Source organism: Chenopodium quinoa, unplaced genomic scaffold (assembly GCF_001683475.1).
Source record: "Chenopodium quinoa cultivar QQ74 unplaced genomic scaffold, ASM168347v1, whole genome shotgun sequence".
Taxonomy (NCBI): Eukaryota; Viridiplantae; Streptophyta; class Magnoliopsida; order Caryophyllales; family Amaranthaceae; genus Chenopodium; species Chenopodium quinoa.
Window position 1 is genome coordinate 3,685,436 of NW_018745105.1, and position 18,485 is coordinate 3,703,920.

An 18,485-nucleotide genomic window follows, 5' to 3' on the forward strand; every position below is an offset into this window, starting at 1 on the left:
ATTCAAGAGTGACCACCACAATATAAGGCTAAGGGGCTAATCCCCTCATTACCATATGGTCATGTAAAGTGGCGGACTTGCACTCTCCGATGATGGATGCGGCCCAGACCCATATTTGACAATGAGGGTCAAAACCCCTAAGAAAAATAAAATATTAGGAAGCTCTCTTCACGAGGGAAATTACTTATGCATCAGAAGAAAGTATAGAGATGAGACTATTACAAGGAACAACATTCATACTATCAGTAACTAGTGACTAACTTTCGCTACCCAATTTGCTTCAATGTTGAACAACATTTTTTTTTTTTGACAGAAGAACAACATTCAACGTCTAACATGTTAGCCTATAGGACTTACTCCTTCCCTGATTACGTCACATGTGAACCAAAATTTTTTGGCCAAACAAAAAGGTTACAACATACTTCGTATATGTATCCTCTTACTAATTACTATTAGGGGTAATTGATAGCATTTGCATACTATAAATATAAAATGAACAAGGCAACTGTGTTGATTTTCAACTTTTGCTATTCTTCTCCTATCTTACCAAACTGTACATCTTACAAAGCCTGATAACTAAGTTCTTTTGACAGTTCATACTATTTTATGCTGCAACTACAATATTTTGTTTGTATTCTTGTATGGTAAAAATCACGATTACAATTTCTTGCAATCTAGCTGATGTAATCAGGCATTGAGGCTCTTGTATAACACTGATGAATTGATGATAAACGGATCGAGCATCCAAAACTAACAGACTGCCTGTTGATACTTGTGACAAAAAACAGTATGTGTAGATGAGTTTAGCAAAATCTTTTGGTTGCTGTCTAAACCTTTATACTAAAAAAGCAGTTGCTCTGAATCTGTACATTTTATGCTTCAGTAATCTCTTCACAATACATCTTCCAAAATGTTGATTTTTTATATTTCTTCATGGACTCCATGCTGCTAAGATTTCCTTTTAGAAGCTGTAAAACCTGAAGAGAGAAGATCAATGGAATAGAGTACGAGTTAAAGTCCCTCACAACCATCCGACACTAATCAAGGATTCACTAGGATTTCACTAATGCTTGGGGGTATGTTTGGACTTGGGATCTCGGAAATTTAACAATTATCTAGCTATTGACAATTTGTTTCAAACACATCAAAGACACAATAGTACTAAAAGTCGACTATTATCTCCGGATAGAGGGAGTAAGTTACAAGCTCAGCATGTGTCTGAGTGCCAACAATGATGCGTATATTATCACACATTTATACAATTGTACTTGGTTCTCATAATCATAACTTCTTGTCTTTAACATCACCTTTCCTATTTGCATCATTTGGAGTAAGTTTCAAGCTCAACATGTATCTATGATGCCAACCTAACTGCCAACAATGATGCATATATTATTGTACTCTGATACAATTGTACTTAGTTTCAGCAATTATAATTTCTTGTCTTTAACATCAACTTTCCTCATTGCGTCATTTTGCTTTTGTCACTTTTTAAAGTTCTTATTTCCTTTTCTAAGTTGATTATGTCATGAAAGTTCCACAGTCTGAAAATACAACAAATAGTACCTGATTCATCTGAGGTCGTCTAATTGAAGAGCGTTGTACACACAAGGCAGCAGCTAAAAGCATAAGCTTCATCTGTTTTGAGTTGAAGCGGTTATCTAGAGCAGGATCAATAAGCTCTCTGATGTTATTCTTTCTTAATAACGGTTTGGCCTAGAACAACAGAACAACGAATGTAAAGAGCATCAGTTGATCAGCCTATACTTTACTACTAGTGAACTGAAGTTCAAGTAGATGACAGGGCTTACCCACAACACAAGGCTTTGCTGTGAGCAATCAAGAGCACGGCGACCAGTAACTAGCTCCAACAAGAGCACACCGAATGCAAAAACATCTGTTTTTTCATCAACTATGCCATGCATCATGAATTCAGGTGCAAGATAGCTGTACAAATAGATATCAGGAAATAAATTAACTAAACCACATTAGATGGAATAATTATGCAATAGATGATAAATCAAATAAGCTTTACATAGTTGATACAAATGAACCCAAACAGCTTATTCACTATACCCAAAAGTTCCTTCAAATTTCAGAACAATGTGATGAGTCCATTTATCCGGTAGCCATTTCGCAAGCCCAAAATCACAAATCTGCAACAATGTCATGCATATTTAGACCAACATAATTCTACCCTGACAAGAAAACACAAAATCACACTCGAATTTGTACCATCTCGGAAACATTACCTGGGGTTCAAAGTCTTTTCTGAGCAAAATATTTGCTGCTTTGATATCTCTATGAATAATTCGCCGTTGACAACCATAATGCAGGTACATTAGTCCCTCAGCAATCCCTAATGCAATCTTATACCTAGCACTCCAATTCAATTTTCCCTTTGAACCTATCATATAAATTACCCTTTAATCAAAACATAAATAATAACACACAATTATTAAACATGTAAAAACACAATGATAAGGACAAACCATGTAACAATGAAGCTAAACTGCCAAGATGTGAATATTCAAGAACAAGATGCATTCCTCCTTCAACACAATAACCAATCAACTTCGTCGTATTAGGGTGGCTAACATGAGCCATTATCCCTAGCTCAGTCAAAAAATCCGCGATCCTTTCTTCAGGCGTGCCACGAGCAAGTCGTTTCACAGCAACAACTTGCCCATCACTCAATACTCCTTTAAAAACTTCAGCATATCCACCCTTCCCAATGAAATTCTCTACACAATTACAACTAAACATATTTCAAAAACATACTTGTATATGACAATATAACACATAAAAAAAACACATACAATCTAATAAAAACTAATATTTAAACTCATTTATTAAACCTTGGCTAAAATTTTTTGTTGCCAATTGTAGCTCAAAAAGAGTGAAATTCCTAGAAGGTGAATCAGCATTGCCAAAATAACACCTGTTTGACATTGAAAACATCGAACTCGAATTCGAATTCTCCCTCATACTATTACTTCTCAACCCTGATAACTTGGGCACATTTAGAGACCCCAATGCAGGTAATTGCTTCTTGGATTTAGACCTTAACAAGTCCATAAAACCGCGAAAACGAGAACCCGTTTTCGGGTTTTTCTGGGTTTCATTTGCATCATTGGATGAATTTGTATCAGATTCTACACTTCGAAAATAGTCCTCTAGAACACCAACAGGGGAATTGGAATCCTGCCCTGTTTTTTCCATTTATTGGTTCAACTGAAACCAATATTATCAGTAATTTGAGTTGAGAAATACTGAAATACAGATTGAAATTAAAAATATGAAGAACATAGTAAATTTACCTTGGGATGAAACAGATTTTCAATGAAAGTGAGATCAAACCTACTACTTTGAAATTCAATGTGGTGGGGTACTGAAAATTGAAGAAAAGTTAAGATTATTGGTAGAGTAAAATTTAGACAATTTAATATGAATAAAAACAAACAAACATTAACAATATATAGCAACGTAATAAGTAATTTTGCAAAATTATGCAAGGTAAGAAACGTTATTCAAATAAACAAAACAATAAAATAAAAAAATCAATTGAAATATTTTTTTATCAAACCAAAATAAAGTACAAGAAAAAATGGCACTGTATCTTACGCTAAGAGTTTGGATTTACATTAAAAACAACCACATACAAACAAGAAAGACTTGAACGAATGTCAAGAGGAAAGGTTAACTGGCTTAGTTGATTAAAACGTGTCAGTAACACCAAAAACTTGAGATTGAACCCCGTTCATGCTAACAAGAAGCGGTATTAGTAAATGAATATTCAACCACCAAAATATATAGTTTACCAAAAAATATATGAAGAACAAAAGTCTAAGGATAATAATGAACCTTATTGAAGATGACTGTTTAAGAAGTTGCAATGTCAAGCGTAGTGTAAAAGGGGAAATGAATGGTTGGTTGGTTTATATAATGTATATATTATTATAGTATGATAAATAAAGTATTAAGATAACGGTTTTAGATCTTAAATGAAACTGGAATTCTAAGTTAATGTGGTGTCAAGTAATCGATTACATCAATAATTTTCATGATAGAGAAAAAGGTCCTAAATTATAAAGAAGGATAAAATTTTATAGTTTATGTTAGAGATAATGGAGGGAAATTATTACATAAGATTTGTGTATTTTTCAAGATTAATAGCACTCGAGTGGTCTGATTTTGTAAGATATACTAACACGTCCAAGTAACACCCATTAAATGAAAAAAAAAAAAAAACACCCATTAATTGAAAAAAGAAATGTATACTTTCTGATAAAGAAACATTAAATTTCATCAACAACTAATTAATGTTTGTGTTCTAACTTCTAACGCTTAGTATTAAGCCTAAAATATAATAAAGTTAGTTAAATATTTCCCGTCAAAAAAAAAAAATAGTTAAATATTACAAGATTTGTATTATCAGACTTATCACAAGTTTTATTAAATAATGTATAAATAAAAATTTATAATTGATTTTAGAAATTAAAAATTATGAAAATTTGTTAAAAAAAATAAAAACCTTTTAAATGCATCATTTTGCAGAAAAAAACATTTTAAAAACTTTATTGTAAAAGAAAACCTGAACTTAAAATTTTTTTGTTTAAAACAACCCAGTAACACTAATCCACATAATTAATATCTAATTTCTTCTAATCACTCCATAACTCTTACTTAACTATATAATAATTAAAGTAATTTATAAATATAATAATAAAATAGAAAACCATCACCCCACAACCAGACAACCACCCTTTCCTCCTCCCCTTGCAGCAGCCCCCACCCCCGGCAACCCAACTCCACCGCTGGTCGATCCCCCTCCTTTTCCCCTTTCCCCCGTTGCAACCCTCCCCCTCCCTAAACCCTAGCAGCAGCCACCAATCGCCATAATCATTATCGCATAACCCAATTCCATGTCTTCTACGCCGCAATCACCGCCACAAACAAAGTAGAAAATTGTCGAGGTGTTCTTATGCACTTATCTTCTCTCTCCTCGTGGTATGTTCTTACCCTTGACTATTCTAAAAATTTTGAGGCTCTAGATAATAGAGATGGTGGTTTTCGTGGTTGAGGAGGTGCATAATTGGAGGATTGGGGTTTACGGGTTTGGAAGAAACTCAAGATAGGGTTAGGAAAGGGGAGAATGAAGGGTTTGTGGAAAGCCACCATTGTTGAAGGCATTGAAGGCTAAGGATAGAGAAAAAGAGAGATTTAAAAAGAAGGGGGTTGCTGCCATGATTTAGGGAAGGAGGGAGGTGGTCGTCGGGGATAAGGGATGTTGCCTGGGGAGGGGAAAAGGTGGTTGACCGGTGGTGGGGTGGTGGTTTTCTATTTTTTTAATTATAAATTAATTTAATTATTAAATAGTTAATCAAGAGTTATAAGGTGATTAGAAGAAATTACACGTTAATTAAGTGAATTATTGCTACTAGGTTGTTTTAAACAAAAAAATAATAATTGTTTTGGGTGATTTTGTCCCTCGGGAGAGTTACGTCACAAAGATTGGTCCGGCTGAGCTGTACCTACAAAACAACGGAAACTTCGGATGGTTGGAGCTCCGCCTCCGAAGATCAAGTTAGTAAATTGAAAGGGAATAAAGAGTACGGAAATTTAGGTGGGGATCTGCTTGGATTCCAAGCTCAGGTGTTTCTCTGATGAGAGAGAATGTAGGTGTAATAAATGATTGAACGTGTCCCCAAAATGGGGAAATATCTCCCTATTTATAGGGTCTTTGGAGAATGTGCCCCTATCTAGGTAACTTGACCTAGATTTTAGTGGGATGCGCCGCTTTACGGCGCTCTTAGGGATTTGGGCCCTTGAAGGCCCCCACTTCAGAGGCTTGTCCAAGGGGGCCACGTGTCAAGAGGGTATTGGGCCACTTGGGCCATCCTGAACTCACCACGTGGCCTTCTCTCATTGGTCCACGTGTCTAGGGTATTTTTACCCTAAACATTTGCCCCTCACAGGGGTCACGTGCATATCACGTGGGGCCTGTGATACGTGTTCACCTATCAGAGGTGAACAGTAACGGATAGTAAAATTTGAATTTCAAACAGGGATTTCCCCCGTTTTCACCTTCTATAAATAGAAGTTTATCCCCCCTTTTTATCTCACCTTATTTTCATTTGACTTTTTAGAGAGAGAAAGAGAGAGATTTTAGAGAGAGATCCTCTGCCTCCGTCTGCGTCAGAGTTTTCAGGATTCCCGTGTGCTAGCGTTGTAACACTCGGTTCACCGACTGTAGCTGTTTTCAGATTAATCAGAGCTAAAGTAAGGTAACCTCCTATACCATTTTAGCTTTTCTCCTTTTTGACTTGTATACATTCTTTTCCGCCTGTATACATAGTTTTAGAAATAAAAATGAGTTCTCAATCCACACACTCGGCACTGCCTAGGACACTCAGCCGGTCCCCCGAAACGACTTAGTCTAGAACAGGGGGGTGCCTTTTATGGACTGTCAGAACCGATGTGCTCATCTTCGAATTCCTCTCTCTTTGTGTCTGTGCAGGACACAATGGCCAGAATGAAACAGACGACCAGAAGGTCTAGGAGCCGGCACACTATATTAGTTATAGCCAATGAGGTTGTTCTAGACGGGGAACAGAGGGATTTGGAGGAGAGCGGTTCTGAAAAGGCTCCCTCTACTTCCGGGAGCTCGGGGGTACGAGAGGAAGGCGCTGAGGAAGCCGCCTCCTCTAATGGAACCGGCGATGATGAGGCCGGTGAAGGGTCAAAGGTCGAATCTTCTAGCTCTGACCCGGATAACTTTGCGGCTGACTATCAGCAGCCGCCTAAAGTCGCTGACCACCCTAACCCCAAAAGGATTAGAATGTTGTCGGGTGACATTGCACTACTAAAGAGCGGCTTTAGGGCTTTTAAAGAGAAGCACCCCTTTGGAAAGGGGTGGGATATCATCGTCCCGCCTGTTGACGCGGTAATGGCGTGGGACGATGACATCGATAATGCAGACCATTATTTCGTCTGCTACGAGGCGGTCATAGAAGCCGGCCTCCAGTTCCCCCTCCATACCGGGATTAGGAAAATCCTGAAGGGGTATGATTTAGGAGTTTGGCAGCTCACCCCCAACTCGTGGGTGAACATTTTGAGTTACATCGCCGCCTGCGAGCTCTAGAATATAAATCCCAGTTTCTTCGCCTTCGCTCATATGCATTATTTGAGCAAGGCACCAGGCGGACATGGGGCATGGTACACTCTTTCCACCTTGCCCCAGTATCTGATGAGTTTGGACAAGGTGTCCAAATGGTCCGAGTGGAAAGATAAGTTTTATTTGATTTCTTCTCCAACTCTGAGACACAACCGGACTGTTGATGTTTAAAGGTTTTGATGATGAGGAACTTAAAATACAGCAAACTCATTTAATAAAGGTTTTTCAAGTGTTTGTTTAGTTTAGGTGAAATTGATCTTGGATATGGAAGAAGTAACTGTAGCTAAGAAGACTTGAAGAAGTTCTTTATTCAAGAAGGTTATTCGAAACAGAAGAAGTGTTCCCTCACAGGAACTGAGTTCCCTAACAGGAACGTTCCTTCACAGGAACTTGAAGATGGCTGGCTAAGATCTTTGGAGGAACTTAGTAAGCATGGAGCCCAAGTAAACCTACCAGTATAGGAGCGCAACGCAGCAATGACTTAGTTAAGATTTTATCTTCTAGATTCATTGTTAAATATGTTAAGTAGGATATGCATGAAGTCTATTAGAAGCGTGGCAAGTTAGCTTGGCAAATAAATTAAAATCGAAAAAGATAAAAGATAGAATTTGAGAAAGATTTTCTTTAAATGTTTATTTCTTAAAATCAGTTTGTTCAAAAGATATTATGCTTTTTAACTCAATCTTTCTATCTTATTTTTCTGGAAAAGATTTTCTTCTAATGATTTACATAAAAACCGTGTATAAAGATAAGTTAAGTTTAACTTATTTATCTTTAAGAAAACCTACTTTCTATACGAGTAATACTTGTATAAATAGTAGAGGACAAAAGGAGTTTAGTTTTTGTGTGATTTTATGCGTGAAGAATTTACAGAGCTTTAATTGTAAGTTTGCCAAGCTTATCATCTTGTCATATTAGTTTCGAGTTTCATGCATAGCTTGCCTATCATATACTAGGTGTCATTACTTGTAATTGGTTGAGGTTATTTGGGTGAGAGTGTTTTTGTTATCTTTGCATACAAAGAGAGAGCTTCTGGTGAGAAGTTGAGAAGAATTGTACTTAGGGAGTACAAGAGAAAGTCTAAGTGTGGGACTTAGACAAGGTAGGATAGAATCCTATTCTGTAGCAAGTTTGTTCAGGAACTTGTGAGTAGAGGTTTGATTATAATAGGTTGTAACTTGGTGTCTGCCCTATTATAGTGGAATTGTTTGTGTTCGAAATCCTTAAGGTAGGGTCGAGGTTTTACTTCTAGTTGGGCACTAGAAGGTTTCCTCGTAAAATCCTGTGTGCATTGCAAGTTCCTATTTTATTCTGTTTTATATTTGCAAAAAGTAGTCACTAGGAACTCAACTACAATTCACCCCCCTCTTGTAGTGTTCGTCTCAACTAACAATTGGTATCAGAGCAAGGTTCTCACGTGCAAGCAGATAACTTTGCTGAGTAAGTTCCTGGAGAGATGAATTATAAGGAGAAACTTGAAGAAGGGTACTCAACCCAACGTCCACCTATGTTCAATGGTAAGTTCTGTGCCTAATGGAAGAACAGGATGGAGATCTTCATCAAGGCTGAAAATTACCAGGTTTGGCGTGTTATTGAAACTGGTGATTTTGAAATAACTGCAACCAATGACAAACATGAGGTAGTTTCTAAATCTATTTCTGATTATGATAAAGAAGATTATCAGAAACTTGAACTGAATGCTTTAGCTATAAAGTATTTGCACTGTGGACTTGGACCTCATGAACATAATCGTATCATGGGATGCAAGTCTGCCAAACAGATTTGGGATTTGCTTCAGGTAACTCATGAAGGTACTAACGAGGTAAAACGTTCTAAAATAGATTTATTGATGTCTAGATATTAAAGGTTTGAAATGCAATCTAAAGAAACCATAGAAGAGATGTTTACTAGATTCAACGATATTATTAATGAACTAAACTCCCTTGGCAGGCATATTCCTATTGATGAACAGGCTAGGAAGATCTTAAGAAGCCTACCACAGGATGAACGCTGGAGATCCAAGGTTACTGCTATGCAGGAAGCTAAGGACTTCACCAAGTTTAATATGGAACAACTAGCTGGATCATTGATGACTCATGAACTTCATTTGAGTTCCAATACTGAAAGTTTCAGAAGTAAGAGTCTTGTACTCAAGGCTCAAGATTCAAAAGAATCAGAAGTTGATGAGGAAGAGATGGCTATGCTAGTGAGAAAATTTAAAAGGATGATGAATAACAAGAAGTTCGACAGGAACAAGAAGTACACAAGTTCCAGAAACACAACGTGCTTCAAGTGTGGGTCAAAAGATCACTTCATTAAGGATTGTCCTATACAGGATGGAGAGAAAGGAAAGACAAAAGGCAAGGAGCAATCCAAAGAGTCAAAAGTCTATAAGCCTTACTTTACCAAGGACAATGTGAAGAAAGCCATGCTAGTTTCTTGGGGAGATACAGATTCAAAAGAAGAGGAGGACCAACCATTAGAAGAAACTTCTCATTTATGTCTAATGGCAAAAACTGATGAAGCCGCCAAACTAAAGGAGCTTGAGTCTGAGGCATGGTTCTCTTACAATCAATTAAAACATCTGTCTAAAGAGAATCTAATAAATACTGTTTTGGAAATTCAAGAAGATTTAAAGGAATTATATAGATCCAAACAGAAAAGTGATAAAGCTTTAGTAACTTACAAAGAGAACAGTGAATGGGTTGATAACATGAAGTTTGACATTCAATACTGGTTCTTTAGTCTGTTTGATGATAATAAAAATTTAAAAGAGACTATTGAAAATCTGAAACATGATAACATTCTCCTGAATGTGGAATTGTCTTTATTAAAACTTAGTGTTGATACTCCTAACTCTGAAGTTCCTCCACCTACTGATTATCCGAATTTTGAAAAATTAAAATATGATTTGGAAGATTTAAAAACGGATAAGGCACGTCTTGAGGAGGAACTTGAGAGAGCTAGGAAAGGTAAGCAACCAATAAAGTATAGAGTTCCTGATTGGATTACTAAGGCTCAAACCAAGAGAACTGAAGGTTTAGGTTTTAAAAAGAAGTTCCAGAAAGAAAAGAAGTATGTCAACTTGCCTAGTAGCATTGTTTGTTATTTCTATGGCAATACAGGACATAAGCAGGTTAAGTGTCCTAAGAAAAAACAAAGCACTCAACAGAATGTCAAACATGTAGAACAAATCTGGGTCAAGAAAAATGAATCAACTCCTGTTACACAGGAACCCAAGGAAACCTGGGTTCCTGAATCTAACGTTTAATTCTTCTTGCAGGTTCCAGTGAGGGGGAACAACACTTAGTACCTCAAAAGTGGTTGTTCTAAGCACATGACTGGAGATAGATCTAGATTTCTCTCACTGGATGCCTACTATGGTGGAACAGTGACTTTTGGTGATAATATGAAAGGTGATATAATTGATATTGGAAAGATAGGAAGGTCACATTCCCATGCCATTGATAATGTATTTTTAGTCGAGGGCCTCAAACACAATTTGTTAAGTATTTCACAGTTTTGTGACAAAGGTAATTCTGTTAGCTTTACTTCTAATAAGTGTAGAATCATCCACAATGACACTGGGAACATTATTTTAGAAGGAACTCGTAAAGGGAACACATATGTTGTGGACCTTAACGAGGTTCCTAACAGCAGTTTAACATGTCTTAGTGTTATTGAGGATGATCCTCTTTTATGGCACAAAAGGTTTGGCCATGCAAGCTTTTCTCTACTTGATAAATTAAGATTTAAGAACTTAGTGGAAGGACTTCCTTGCATTAAGTTCCTGTATGACAAAGTGTGTGAAGCTTGTGCTAGAGGAAAACAGACCCAAATTTCCTTCAAGTCCAAAAAGATGGTAAGTACCAAAAGGCCTTTGGAACTCATTCATGTGGATCTCTGTGGTCCAATGAGAATCCAAAGTAGAAGTGGTAAGAAATATGTAATGGTTATTGTTGATGATTTTTCAAGGTTCACTTGGGTTTTCTTTCTTGTAAGCAAGGATGAAATGTTTGATGAGTTTGTTGCTTTTGTAAAGAAAGAACAGAGAAGAACAGGCAATCAATTGATACATCTTAGATCAGATCATGGAACAAAATTCGAGAATTCTAAATTTGATGAATTCTGTACTGAGTATGGCATGGATCATAACTTCTCTGCCCCAAGAACTCCACAACAAAATGGAGTGGTGGAGCGCAAGAATAGGAGCCTTGAAGACATGGCAAGGACAATGCTGATATCAAGCAGGCTGCCTAGGAACTTCTAGGCTGAAGCAGTAAACACAGCATGTTATATACTTAACAGAGTATCTGTTAGGGCCATCATCAACAAAACTCCCTATGAACTTATGAAAGGGAGAAAACCTAATATTTCCTACTTTAGATCTTTTGGATGCAAATGCTTTGTTCACAATAATGGTAAAAGAAACTTGGGAAAATTTGATAAACGTAGTGATGAGGCAATATTCCTAGGATATTCCTCGAACAGTAAAGCTTACAGAGTCTATAATAAAAGAACTATGTGTGTTGAGGAGTCTGTACATATTATATTTGATGAAACTGAACATTTGGTTGATGTACATGATTGTGATGATGATTTCGAAATTGGACTTGTGCGTAAGCAGAATCCAGATGAGGAACCAGCATCACTGTAGAAGCAGCAAGTTGAAATTGCTGAAGTAACGAATCCTGAAGCAAATACTGAACCAGAGATGGAGAATGCACCAGGAACTCCACTTCAAGAATAGACTGATGACCATAATGAAGACCAGAATGTGGAAACACCTGAAGAAGTCCAAACTGAGATCCATGAACAAGTTCCTACTGAAGAACCAGTCAACAATAATGAAGAAAGATTGTATCCAATCAAAGATTTCACTCCAAGGCCCTGGAAACATCAGAAATCACATCCAGTTGATGCAATCATGAGTGATATTACAAAAGGAACTCAAACCAGATCTCAACTTAGGAACTTCTGTGCATTCAATGCATTCCTTTCCTCCATGGAACCTAAGAATTATGTTGAGGCTTTAACTGATGCTGACTGGATTAATGTTATGCAAGCTGAACTAAATGAATTTGAAAGAAATAAAGTTTGGCATCTGGAACCTAGACCAAAAGACAAGAAGTCCATTGGACTAAAATGGGTATTCATAAACAAACTAGATGAACATGGTATTTTTGTCAGGAACAAAGCAAGACTAGTTGTACAAGGTTTCAACCAGCAGGAAGGAATAGACTATGAAGAGACATTTGCACCAGTAGCCAGGTTAGAGGCTATTCGTTTACTTATTGCTTTTGCTACTTATATGGGATTTAGGCTGTACCAGATGGATGTCAAATGTGCTTTCTTAAATGGATACTTGAATGAGGAAGTCTTTGTGGAACAGCCTCCTGGATTTGAAAATCCAGAGTTCCCAAACCATGTCTATAAGCTTGACAAAGCTCTTTATGGGTTAAAGCAAGCTCCTAGAGCATGGTAGAAAGATTATCTAAGTTCCTTTTGGCTAATGGTTTTAAACGTGGTAAAATTTATAAAACACTGTTTTTAAAGTCAAATGGAACTGATATCTTAGTTGTACAAATTTATGTTGATGATATTTTATTTGGTGCAACTAACGAATTTCTATGCAAGTATTTTGCTGACCTTATGAGTGGAGAATTTGAAATGAGCATGACTGGAGAATTAAATTTTTTCCTTGGTTTGCAAATCAAGCAAACTGAAGAGGGAATTATGATTCATCAGCAAAAATATATTAAGGAACTGATCAAGAAATACAAGTTGGAAAATGCCAAAACCAATAATACTCCTATGGGAATTTCTACTAGATTGGATGAAGATCCATCTGGAACTTGCATAGATCAATCTATGTATCGAGGTATGATAGGCTCACTACTCTACTTAACAGCTAGTAGACCTGACATATCTTTTAGTGTAGGTCTGTGAGCCAGGTTTCAAGCAAATCCAAAGGAGTCTCACCTGACAGCAATAAAAAGAATTCTAAGATACTTGAAAGGAACTGATGACTTGAGTCTCTTTTATCCCAGAAGTGATTCTTTTGATTTAAATAGTTTTACTGATGCTGACTATGCAGGTGATTTGGTTAATAGAAAAAGCACTTCAGGTATGGTACAATTTTTAGGTCCTTGTTTAGTTTCTTGGGGTTCCAAGAAGCAAAACACAGTTGCTTTATCTACTGCAGAAGCTGAATATGTGGCAGCGGCATCATGTTGCTCACAAGTTCTATGGATAAAACAACAGGTCAGAGATTTTGGTATTATTTTCAAATGTGTACCTATTTACTGTGATAATACTAGTGCTATATGTATTTCTAAGGATCCAGTTCAACACTCAAAGGTAAAACACATCCACATTAGGCATCACTTTCTAAAAGATAATGTGGAGCAAGGGAATATAAAGTTAGAATTTTGTCAAACTGAAAATCAAATTGCAGACATTCTAACCAAGCCCTTGAACAGAGAAAGCTTTGAGAAATTGAGACTGGAACTTGGGATGATCAAGCTGAAGTACTAGCCTCTGAAGTTCCAAGATATGGCAAAGTCAAAAATAATGTAAATAGAGCAAAAAGAGCATTTAACACAATTATGGTGTGCTAAACATAGCTGAAGTGTCACCGTTGTGAATCACTGAAGGTAAGTTCATTAAACGCTCAATTAATTTTGCCAGTAGTAATGTACATTGTATATGTGTAGAAAACGTGTTCCAATTGCGTATTTATAAACAGAAACTTCATTTTTGTAAATTAAGTGAATTTGGAAAGAAAAGGATTTTTGGTAAATTCATCCTGCGCATTTTATTTTCGAAAAATTAATTGAATTTGTTTAATTAATGACTGCACAGTAAACCCCTTAAAATTCCTTACACCACTTCATTAAATATAAAAGGCACTCACAACCACCTTACATCATCACGCTGCCAAATCAAATTTACTTCATTGTGAAAAAATTTCTACACTCTTCTAAAACCTCTTGAAGAAGAAAACATGGCCATAATCACATTCCTCAGAACATCTGAAAATTCACACAACAACCATCCCTCTGAGCAAGAAGAAGTTTCATCACTTCCGATTGTTTCTTGCACTGAAACTCAAATCATAAACCCGCCTTCATCCACCATGCAAAACCCTAACCCTGAACAGTTGGAGAACATTACCAAGTCGGTACTTGACAAATTGAAAGAATGGAAGGCAAAGAAAGGTCAAGAAAAGACTCTGGAGGATCACATTGTGGAAGTTGAGGAGTTTGCTCGCAACTTGGAAGAGGAGAGTTATGAAAAAGAGAAATCAGAGGACGAAGAAGAAATTGATCAAGCTGAGCTTGAATCACAAGCAGGAAGGTATGTTGTTGGTCATCGTATTGATTTAGATTGGTGTAGAAGTGCTAGGTTTCTAGAATTTGTTGATTTGATTAAGTTCCAAGGATGGGAGTATTTGTTGGTTAAAGTTTCTGATAATGTCATGTATCCGATTGCTATGACTGAGTTCTGTCAAATTTTTCAAGCAAAATTGGGAATAATTACTAGTAAGGTTGGTGGTATAAATATTGAATTAGATGTGGAGACATTTAGCAAAATTCTGAAAACCCCTATGGAAGGGTATGAGACTTACACTAAGGGTAAGTCAAGTGTTAAGGTTGGGAATTATTTAAGTGGGGACATAGTTGAAGCCCTTGGAGGAAAAAGGGGGAAGAACATTATGAGTCATAATGATCTGAGTCCTTTAAATAAGTTATTGTTCAATCTTGTCAAGAAAACCATCTTGCCAAGAACTGCAAAGAAGAGTGAAGCATTTTTAATGGACATGGCTGTGATTTTCTGTCTGTCAAGGAGAATTAAAGTTAATTTTCCCTCACTTATGTATCAGCACTTCGCACATTGTGTTCCAAGTGGAACAAAAGTAGGATATGGTGCTATTTTGTCCACTGTGTTTGAAAGTCTTGGAGTGCAGTTGAAAGGAAAGTATGGGGGCTTGGATGAGAAGCCAGAGGATGTGATTAATGCTGATACTCTAGCTGGTCTGAGCTTAGAGGTGGTTCAAGGAAAAATTCAGAAGTTAGAGAAGGGTGAAAAGTCTACAGGGAAGAGAAAACAGAAGGAAGTGAGTGACAAACCTGTAAGAAAAAGCAGGAGGCTATCTGCAAGTGTTTTGCTTCAGACCAGCATGGAGAAACCTTTGGAGCTGGATGCTAATGAGAAAGTACTTGAGGGGCAAGTGGCTGAACTGACGGATAGAATGGATAGGGTTGAAATTCAAGCCAAGGAATCAGCTGGAAAGGTTCAGCTTCAGAAGCTGGAGAAATTGGTGCAGGAGCAGGGCAAGGCACTAAAATAACAGAAGAAACTTGTGCAGGCACAAGACAAGGCTCTGAAGGAACAGAAGGAGGAGTTCCAACAGAAGCTACAGAGTCTTGAGAAAAGGCTGGAAGCTCTTATTGCACAACAAAAAGAAGACATCAAACAAATTCTGGACTTCTTGCAGAATTAGCCGTTTCCCTCTTAGCCTTTCTAAAACTAGCCTACCTTAACTTCCCTTAGCAGTCATGAACAATTTCAGTTTATGTTTTTAAATGCTTGAACTTTTTCTTTGGTTTGTAATAATTTTTATCTAGAAGGATGATAAATCTTTTGATTTTAATGAATGCTTTTGGAACTGTCTATACATGTGTGCTTTAGTATGTTATGAATGCTTAAACAGGAGAGTGGAACTTTCCTAAGGGAAGTTAGCAGCGCTGTCTTCAGTTTCCCACACTCGAAGAATTGCTTGTGGGGCTGTGGGTAGATGCTTAATAAACTTGAAAAAGCAGGACTTTTTGATAATGCCAAAAGGGGGAAAAGAAGTAGCAAACATGGAGGCTGAAGTTGTTCTGGGTTCCAGTTGATAAAGTATCTGAACTTTCTTCTGATATGATGCTGATAGATTAGTTTACTTTCTGTTTTAGTTATTTTTGTCTAGTTTTGCTTTTAGTTTCTGTTTTTAATTCAGTTGTGAGTTTACTTTTTGTTTATAAATAAAAAATACAAAAATAAGTCCTTCTATTTTGTTTTAACTTTCTCTAGAGTTTGCTTAAGTTTGTCATCATCAAAAACAGGGAAATTGTTGATGTTTAAAGGTTTTGATGATGAGGAACTTAAACTACAGCAAACTCATTTAATGAAGGTTTTTCAAGTGTTTGTTTAGTTTAGGTGAAATTGATCTTTGAGATGGAAGAAGTAACTGAAGCTAAGAAGACTTGAAGAAGTTATTTATTCAATAAGGTTATTCAAAATAGAAGAATTGTTCCCTCACAGGAACTGAGTTCCCTAACAAGAACGTTCCTTCACAGGAACTTGAAGATGGCTGGCTAAGATCTTTGGAGGAACTTAGTAAGCGTGGAGCCCAAGTAAACCTACCAGTACAGGAGCGCAGCGCAGCAATGACTTAGTTAAGATTTTATCTTCTAGATTCATTGTTAAATATGTTAAGTAGGATATGCATGAAGTCTATTAGAAGCGTGGCAAGTTAGCTTGGCAAATAAATTAAAATCGGAAAAGATAAAAGATAGAATTCGAAAAAGATTTTCTTTAAATGTTTATTTCTTAAAATCAGTTTGTTAAAAAGATATTATGCTTTTTAACTCAATCTTTCTATCTTATTTTTCGGAAAAGATTTTCTTCTAATGATTTACATAAAAACCGTGTATAAAGATAAGTTAAGTTTAACTTATTTATCTTTAAGAAAACCTACTTTCTATACGAGTAATACTTGTATAAATAGTAGAGGACAAAAGGAGTTTAGTTTTTGTGTGATTTTATGCGTGAAGAATTTACAGAGCTTTAATTGTAAGTTTGCCAAGCTTATCATCTTGTCATATTAGTTTCGAGTTTCATGCATAGCTTGCCTATCATGTACTAGGTGTCATTACTTGTAATTGCTTGAGGTTATTTGGGTGAGAGTGTTTTTTTTTATCTTTACATACAAAGAGAGAGCTTCTGGTGAGAAGTTGAGAAGAATTGTACTTAGGGAGTACAAGAGAAAGTCTAAGTGTGGGACTTAGACTAGGTAGGATAGAATCCTATTCTGTAGCAAGTTTGTTCAAGAACTTGTGAGTAGAGGTTTGATTATAATAGGTTGTAACTTGGTGTCTGCCCTATTATAATGGAATTGTTTGTGTTCGAAATCCCTAAGGTAGGGTCGAGGTTTTACTTCTAGTTGGGCACTAGAAGGTTTCCTCGTAAAATCCTGAGTGCATTGCAAGTTCCTATTTTATTCTGTTTTATATTTGCATAAAGTAGTCACTAGGAACTCAACTACAATTCACCCCCCCTCTTGTAGTGTTCGTCTCAACTAACACGGACACTCCGCCGGTACAACACAGAACCGACTCTTTTGGGAAGGAAATGCCCTCTCCCAGAGCTATCTACTAAGGCCCGGGAGCAAATAATAGAGTCGGGCTTCTTTGAGACCACAACTAAGCCCATGGGGGATGGGACTCACATTATAGTTCCCTAAAACTGGATCCCCCATTCGGACTATTTCAAGGACGAATGCTTCTTGTCCGCCTGTGGGTTAAGTCTCATGTTTCCCAAGGGTAGATCCACTTACATCCGGAGTGCTTGTTATTTTATTTTTATTACAATCTTTACACACTTTCTTCTAACTTGAATTCTATTCATGCAGCCGACGCCTTGAAAATGGTCGATCCGGCAAAAACTCCGGCTAAGTCGGCGGCGCTGCTGCGCAAGGAGGTTGCTCTTGCCAAGAAAGCAGCCGTTGACGCCAAAGAGTCTAAAAAAGGCAGGGTAAGACCGCCTGATTTTGTATTAATATATATATATATTTTTAAAAGGCAGTTTGCTGGTTGGGTATACTTAACCACTTTCATTTTGCAGGAATCTGCAAAGCGTGTACCACGATCCTTCTCCAAGCTTTTCAAAAGGCAAGGAGAAGATCTAGAAAAAAACTTCGGCTGCAAAGGTAGCCAGAAAAGACCCTCCCCGGTCAGACTCTTCTGCCAAAACTGATCGTCCCACGACCGGTGGAAAATCTCCTGCTGCGATGAATATTCTAAGCGAAGGCTCAGAGCGTTCGCAGCAGAAAGCGTCGGATGCCTACACAGCATCGAAGGGTGGCACGCCACCTAATGTTGCAGCCAGTGCGGCAACAACCAGGGAGGAGCAGAAGACTATGCCCCATCCGGATACTCAAGGTAAGGGAGAGATTGAAATACTTTGGCCACTTGACTTTATGAGAGTCAAGGCTAAGGTAGACCCTTCCGGGGGTTCAGTCAGCAGCTGGCAGCGAATGAAT

The 18,485-nt window shown here is 37.2% G+C and overlaps 1 protein-coding gene across 3 annotated transcripts; it reads right to left on the reverse strand.

Annotated features, from left to right (window-relative positions):
• Positions 1–510: 510 nt before the first annotated feature.
• Positions 511–3,949, reverse strand: LOC110709996 (receptor-like cytosolic serine/threonine-protein kinase RBK2). Of its 3 annotated transcripts, none has more exons than XM_021888254.1 (9): positions 3,865–3,949; positions 3,321–3,391; positions 2,859–3,234; positions 2,493–2,744; positions 2,253–2,407; positions 2,077–2,156; positions 1,812–1,947; positions 1,567–1,716; positions 511–977 (listed from the first exon to the last, which is right to left on the reverse strand). In XM_021888254.1, exons 3-9 carry the CDS (start codon positions 3,220–3,222, stop codon positions 873–875), a joined length of 1,242 nt encoding a protein of 413 aa, XP_021743946.1. In that variant the 5' UTR covers positions 3,223–3,234; positions 3,321–3,391; positions 3,865–3,949; the 3' UTR covers positions 511–872. The 3 variants fall into 3 exon arrangements, with proteins under 3 accessions (XP_021743946.1, XP_021743948.1, XP_021743947.1); XM_021888256.1 differs by lacking the exon at positions 3,865–3,949 and adding an exon at positions 3,644–3,816; XM_021888255.1 differs by lacking the exon at positions 3,865–3,949 and adding an exon at positions 3,625–3,816.
• Between the last annotated feature and the right edge of the window lie 14,536 nt (positions 3,950–18,485).

What these genes read in the sequence shown, in the direction of transcription:
- LOC110709996 (XM_021888254.1), bottom strand. Translation starts at nt 3,222, where the DNA reads ATGGAAAAAACAGGGCAGGATTCCAATTCCCCTGTTGGTGTTCTAGAG. An exon ending in AACAAAAAATTTTAGCCAAG is followed by an intron (nt 2,745 to 2,858) that starts GTTTAATAAATG and finishes GTAATTGTGTAG; the next exon opens with AGAATTTCATTGGGAAGGGT. An exon ending in TTTAGCTTCATTGTTACATG is followed by an intron (nt 2,408 to 2,492) that starts GTTTGTCCTTAT and finishes TTTATATGATAG; the next exon opens with GTTCAAAGGGAAAATTGAAT.